The sequence below is a fragment of the Coregonus lavaretus genome, assembly GCF_964263955.1.
Source record: "Coregonus lavaretus genome assembly, contig: HAP1_SCAFFOLD_673, whole genome shotgun sequence".
Lineage (NCBI taxonomy): Eukaryota > Metazoa > Chordata > Actinopteri > Salmoniformes > Salmonidae > Coregonus > Coregonus lavaretus.
The window spans coordinates 255,370-263,140 of NW_028165133.1; the positions used below are offsets into that span (position 1 = coordinate 255,370).

General features: G+C 44.5%; 1 protein-coding gene across 1 annotated transcript in view; it reads left to right on the top strand.

The window, feature by feature from the left end:
• Positions 1-5,370, top strand: part of LOC311116239 (NLR family CARD domain-containing protein 3-like) — a 35,758-nt gene extending 30,388 nt beyond the window's left edge. The window contains exons 9-10 of the mRNA XM_084191352.1: positions 1,483-1,621; positions 3,396-5,370. Of these exons, the coding sequence (XP_084047478.1) occupies positions 1,483-1,621; positions 3,396-3,953 (697 nt within the window). The 3' untranslated portion in view covers positions 3,954-5,370. The remainder of the gene's footprint in view (positions 1-1,482; positions 1,622-3,395) is intronic.
• The last annotated feature ends 2,401 nt before the right edge of the window (positions 5,371-7,771 follow it).

Below are 7,771 nucleotides of genomic sequence, written 5' to 3' on the forward strand. Positions count from 1 at the left end.
GGCGCCGGGTGTACGGTGGCGAGGTAGAGCTCCACCTGCAGCAGGAATCCTTGACACCCGGCAGTGGAGCCGTCGTACGCCCTCGGGAGCGAGAGCCGAATCCCACTAGGTTCCGGAGATGAGACAGGGGGGCTGGCCGATGGGGCTGGTTCGGTTCCTGGAGGTGTGGGAACCCCGCTGGTCTCCCATCGGTGCAGAGTATTCATCACCCCCTCCAGGGCATGACAGACCTGGTTGATGCGGTCCTCCTGACCACGAAGACGTTCAGCCATCTCGGCCGTCGGCGCGGTCGCTCCTGCTGATTCCATGGTGGAGATGCGTGATTCTGTCAGAGTGGTGTGTGTAGATGAGGAAGGAATCAAGCGCAGGAAACCAGGAGGACTTTCACAGAACTTTAGTCAAGTCTGACAACAAGAATAAACGTCAACCCAACCGGGTGGCGCAAACAGATTACGCACGAAACACTGTGCGGAGAAAACAAGAAAAAGCGCACGCAGTGCGAACTCTCGTAACACATACGAGCGACTCAAAATATCGAGCAACAGCTGACAACAAGACAATCACGCATAACACCTGACCCAAACACACGAACTAAATAAGGGAAACAATTAAGACACAAATAAGGGACAGGTGTTATGAAACAGACAAAACCAAAAGAACATGAAACATAGAACGGTGGCAGCTAGTACTCCGGAGACGACGACCGCCGAAGCCTGCCCGAACAAGGAAGAGGAGCAGCCTCGGCCGAAACCGTGACAATGATAGCATGTTATCTACTCACTTAGACAAAAAATGACTCCAGTCATCATCCACCATTCAGTTACTATCGGGAAAAACAACCCAAAACACAACCAAAACAAACTGCAAATACAACTAACGAGTTTGAGTCACAAGCTTGATGTAGTCATTGTGTTCAAGGAATATCAGACGAAATACTCAACTTTTGACTACTTTAATACACTATGAGTGAATTTATCAAAATACTTATGACTTCTTCAAAAGTGGGGGACTAGATACATAAAGTGCTTTCATTTCTAAATGTTGAAACAGATATGTATTAAAATATCCTCAAATAAATGATGAAATTAAATACCGTAATCTCATATGAAACATTTGATCTCAAATCCAAAATGCTGGAGTACAGAGCCACATTGAAAATGATAGCTTCTCTGTCAAAATAGATATGGTGTGGACTGTATACTCAATACAATCTAAATCTGATACCTCACTGTCTGTCTTTTGACTGATACTGCTTTTTAAACTGCTCTGGTCAGTCTACTCAAATATTTGTAATATGCATTTTTCTATCTACAAGCAGTACTTTGATAATTTGTCATTTCTAATAATGATACATTAATATATGAATAGATACGGCAGGTTTCAGGACACTGATATATCTGAACATTTTGAAAAAATATACTGCCGCTATTTTCACCACCAAAGAATAGCAGTGTGATTTGAATATGATTTGACTCTTTGCAGGCTGTCAGGCTGTCTAGTCACAGAGGAAGGCTGTGCTTCTCTGGTCTCAGCTCTGAAGTCAAACCCCTCACACCTGAGAGAGCTGGACCTGAGCTACAATCACCCAGGAGACTCAGGAGTCAGACTGCTCTCTGCTGGACTGGAGGATCCACACTGCAGACTGGAGAAACTCAAGTATGTAGAGGGTTTATGTCAATGTACATCTCAGACATGTTGGAGTTATCAGGCTAGTTAAGACAAACATTCTGACCACCACTTGGACTAAGTTATATGCTGACCGTGTGTGTGTTTGTGTGTGTGTGTGTGTGTGTGTGTGTGTGTGTGTGTGTGTCCTGTGTGTGTGTGTGTCCTGTGTGTGTGTGTGTGTGTGGGTCCAGTGTGTGTGTGTGTGTGTGAGTGTGTGTGTGTGTGTTGGTGTGTTTTGGCATGTGTGTGTGTGGGTCCAGTGTGTGTGTGTGTCCAGTGTGTGTGTGTGTGTGTGTGTGTATTTGTGTGTGTGTGTTCTGTGTGTGTACTGAACTCACACACACACACACACACACACACAAACACACACACACACACACACACACACACACACACACTGGACCCACACACACATACAAACTGGACCCACATACACACACACACACACACTGGAGACACACACACACACTGGACACACACAAAACACACATACACTGGACACACACACACACTGAACCCACACACGCATACACTGGACACACATACACACACTGGACACACACACACACACTGGACACACACACACTCACACTGGACACACACACACACACCGGACACACACACACAAACACACTGGACACACACACACACAGGCTGGACACACACACACACACACACACACACACACACACACACACAAACACACATTGGACACATACACTAGACACACACACACACACACACACCCACACACACACAAACACACAAACACACACACACACACACACACACACACACACACAAACAGTCAGCACATAACTTTGTCCAACTGTGTGTGTGTCCAGTGTGTGTGTGTGTGTGTGTCCATTGTTTGTGTCCAGTGTGTGTGTGTGTGTGTGTGTGTGTGCATGTGTATCACTCAATGACACACAGACACACTCACGCTGGACACACACACACACACACACACACAGTGGACACACACTGGACACACACACAGTTGGACAAAGTTATGTGCTGACTGTTTGTGTGTGTGTGTGTGTGTGTGTGTGTGTGTGTGTGTGTGTGTGTGTGTGTGTGTTTGTGTGTGTGTGTGTGTGTGTGTGTGTGTGTGTGTGTGTGTGTGTGTGTGTGTGTGTCTGTGTGTGTGAGAGTGAGTTCAGGTGTATCCCTCAATGACTGTCTGTTCTTCTGCTTACCGCTACAGTGTGGAACATGGTGGAGAGAACACAATGAAACCTGGACTTAGAAAATGTGAGTGTTGACTGCTGTGAAGAATATGACTAAGAATAAGTCTTAATTCAAGTGAAGTCAAAGTCAAAGACCACCATCATTACTTACTTGGTCATATTAAATATCAGCTGTAGTTCTACAGAAGCACAAATCAGGGACACCAAAGTTTACAAAGAGTTGCTTTGACCATGTGTGTGTCTGTGTGTGTGTGTGTGTGTGTGTGTGTGTGTGTGTGTGTTTTCATGCTTGTTCAGGATGTGTATGTGTGTGGTGTGTTCCTGTTACGTTAGAAATGTGTATGTTTTCATGCTTGCATGCATACAGATGTGTGTGTGTGTGTGTATGTTCAGGATGTGTGTGTGTGTGTTCAGGGTGTTTGTGTGTGTGTCCAGTGTGTGTGTGTTCAGGATGTGTGTGTGTGTGCGTGTATGTTCAGGATGTGTGTGTGTTTGTGTGTGTGTGTTCAGGATGATGATGATTTGTAATATTGTGTCTGGTTTCATCCATCAGATGTCTGTGATCTCACACTGGACCTAAACACAGTAAACAGACTCCTCTCTCTGTCTGAGGAGAACAGAAAGGTGACAGGTATGAGAGAGGAGCAGCCGTATCCTGATCACCCAGAGAGATTTGAGGTCTGGGGACAGGTGCTGTGTAGAGAGGGTCTGACTGGGCGCTGTTACTGGGAGGTAGAGTGGAGTGGGAGAGAGGCTGTTATAGGAGTGGCATATAAAGGAATCAGCAGGAGAGGAAGGGGTAATGACTGTTGTCTTGGATACAATGACAAGTCCTGGAGTCTGCGCTGCTCTGACAACAGTTACAGAGCCTGTCACAATAATTATCACACTACCATAGACGTCCCCTCCTCCAGCTCCCACAGAGTAGGAGTGTATCTGGACTGGCCAGCCGGCACTCTGTCCTTCTACAGAGTCTCCTCTGACACACTGACCCACCTGAACACATTCCACTCCACATTCACTGAGCCCCTCTATCTAGGGTTTAGGGTTCATGACTTTTTTGGTTTGTCCTCCGTGTCCCTGTGTCAAACATAACACACACACAATCACACTGGGAACACACACACACGCAAACTAAACACACACACACACACACTAGACACACACACACACACTGTACACACACACAAACACACTGAACACACACACTGGACACACACACACACTGGACACACACACTGGACACACACAACCACACACACACACACACACACTGGACACACACAAACACACACACACACACACACTAACACACACACTGGACAAACACACACACTGGACACACACACACACACACACTAGACACACACACACACTGTACACACACACACACTGAACACACACACTGGACACACTCACACTGGACACACACACACTGGACACACACAAACACACACAAACACACACACACACACACACACACACACTGGACACACACAAACACACACACACACACACACACACACAAACACACACACTGGACACACAAACACTGGACACACTCACACTGGACACACACACACACACTGGACACACACACACACACACACACACACGCAGGACAAACACACACAAACACACACACACAAACACACACTGGATACACACACACACTCAACACACACACACACACTGAACACACACACACTGGACACACACAAACACACTGGACACACACACACACACACACACACACGAGACACACACACACACACACACTGAACACACACACACACACACACACTGAACACACACACTGGACACACACACAAACACACTGAACACACACACACACACACACTAGACACACACACACTGGACACACACACACATGCTGAACACACACACACACACACACTGGACACACACACTGAACACACACTGGATACACACACACACACACAAACACACACACACACACAATGGACACACACACAAACAGTGGACACACACACGCACACACACACACTGGACACATTTCTATGTGTAGGATGTTGATGAAAGGAAATCCCATATAGCCTACTGGACAGGACTTTGCTATGGCATCTTCTGTTTGGGTGTCTCAGGTCAGGTCTGAGCCATGATCAGAATGTGTCTCTGTGTCTATTTCCAGCCCTGCCATTTCTACCTGTCCTGATCTAGTGTTTCACCCCTGACCTCCTCACACCGTCTCACTGTCCATGTCTGCTTTTAGCTCCCACCTCTACTTCACTGTGTTATAATGGACCTTATGCTTGTTATGTCACCTCTGTAACCAGTTATCAAACATACTGACCTTTCTGACCCTATCCCATGGCCCTCCTTTCTACAACTGAACATTTAAATTCCTCTATGAGTTTTGTTTTGTGTCCATTTACTTTTGTATTTGTTGTATATTGGGGTTGTGCCGCAGAGCATCATGGGGGTTTGTATGTGTTGAGATGATCACGTTCCAGATAAATGGTTGAACTGATTCCTGTCTCCTGTCTCATCATTATTGAATTTTTATACAGACGTGGTTATGAAACCCACGAGACATAACAAAAGATTGGCGATGAGTAAGTCTGAATCTACAGGAACTATTCTGTCTGGAAGAAGTTGGTTTTTACAACTGTTTAAAACTGTTATTTTCTGTGGTCCAGTCTAGGCTAATGTTAGCACATTGTATTGCTAGCAGAGGCAAGTGCATAGTCGAGCTAGCTAAGAAAGAGAGTTAACCAGTGGTGTAAAGTACTTAAGTAAAAATACTTTAAAGTACTACTTAAGTCATTTTTTGGGGTATCTGTACTTTACTATTTATATTTTTGACTACTTTTACTTTTACTTCACTACATTCCTAAAGAAAATAATGTACTTTTTACTCAATACATTTTCCCTGACACCCAAAAGTACTTGTTACATTTTGAATGCTTAGCAGGACAGAAAATGGTCCAATTCACACCCTTATCAAGAGAACATCCCTACTGCCTCTGATCTGGGGGACTCACTAAACACAAATGCTTTGTTTGTGAATTGTCTGAGTGTTGGAGTGTGCCTCTGGCTGAACGTACATTTTAAAAACAAGACAATTGTCTGGTTTGCTTTATGTAAGGAATTTGAAATGATTTATACTTGTACTTTTACTTTTAATACTTAAGTATATTTAAAACCAAATACTTTTAGACTTTTACTCAAGTATTATTTTACTGGGTGACTTTCACTTTTAGTTGAGTCATTTTCTATTAAGGTATCTTTACTTTTACTCAAGTATGACAATTGGGTACTTTTTCCACCACTGGAGTTAACATCGTCATGGACGGCAGAAAAGGACTGGAGACGGACATCGCATAACTTAGTCCAAGTGGTGGTAAGAATGTTTGTCTTAACTAGCCTGATAACTCCAACATGTCTGATATGAACATTGACATAAACCCTCTACATACTTGAGTTTCTCCAGTCTGCAGTGTGGATCCTCCAGTCCAGCAGAGAGCAGTCTGACTCCTGAGTCTCCTGGGTGATTGTAGCTCAGGTCCAGCTCTCTCAGGTGTGAGGGGTTTGACCTCAGAGCTGAGACCAGAGAAGCACAGCCTTCCTCTGTGACTAGACAGCCTGACAGCCTGCAAAGAGTCAAATCATATTAAATCCACACAGCTATTCTTTGGTGGTGAAGATAGTGGCAGTATATTTTTCAACATTTTCAGTTAAATCAGTGTCCTGAAGCCTGCTCTATCTATTCATAAATGGATGTTTCATTATTAGAAATGACAAATTATCAAAGTATTGCTTGTAGAGAGAAAAATGTATAGTCCGAATATTTGAGTAGACTGACCAGAGCAGTTTAAAAAGCAGTATCAGTCCAAATACAGACAGTGAGGTATCAGATTTAGATTGTATGGAGTATACAGTCCACACCATATCTACAGTGCATTCAAAAAGTATTCAGACCCCTTGACTTTTTCCACATTTTGTTAAGTTACAGCCTTATTCTAAAATAGATTAAAGTAGTTATTTTTCCTCATCAATTTACATACAATACCCCATAATGACAAAGTGAAAACAGGTTTTTAGACATGTTTGCAAATATATAGAAATACCTTATATACAGAAGTTTTCAGACCCTTTGCTATGAGATTCGAAATTGAGCTCATGTGCATCATGTTTCCGTTGATCATCCCTGAGATGTTTCTACAACTTGATTGGAGTCCACCTGTGGTAAATTCAATTGATTGGACAATATTTGGAAAGGCACACACCTGTCTATATAAGGTCCCACAGTTGACAGTGCATGTCAGAGAAAAAAACAAGCCATGAGGTCGAAGGAATTGTCCGTAGAGCTCAGAGAAAGGATTGTGCCGAGGGGAAGGGTACCAAAAAATGTCTGCAGCATTGAAGGTCCCCAAGAACACAGTGGCCTCCATCATTCTTAAATGGAATAAGTTTGGAACCACCAAGATTCTTCCTAGAGCTGGCCGCCCGGCCAAACTGAGCAATCGGGGGAGAAGGGCCTTGGTCAGGGAGGTGACCAAGAACCCGATGGTCACTCTGACAGAGCTACAGAGTTCCTCTGTGGATATGGGAGAACCTTCCAGAAGGACATCTCTGCAGCACTCCACCAATCAGGTCTTTATGGTAGAGTGGCCAGACGGAAGCCACTCCTCAGTAAAAGGCACATGACAGCCCGCTTGGAGTTTGCCAAAAGGCACCTAAAGACTCTCAGACCATGAGAAACAAGATTCTCTGGTCTGATGAAACCAAGATTGATCTCTTTGGCCTGAATGCCAAGCGTCACGTCTGGAGGTAACCTGGCACCATCCCAACGGTGAAGCATGGTGGTGGCAGCATGCTGTGGGGATGTTTTTCAGTGGCAGGGACTGGGAGACTAGTCAGAATCGAGG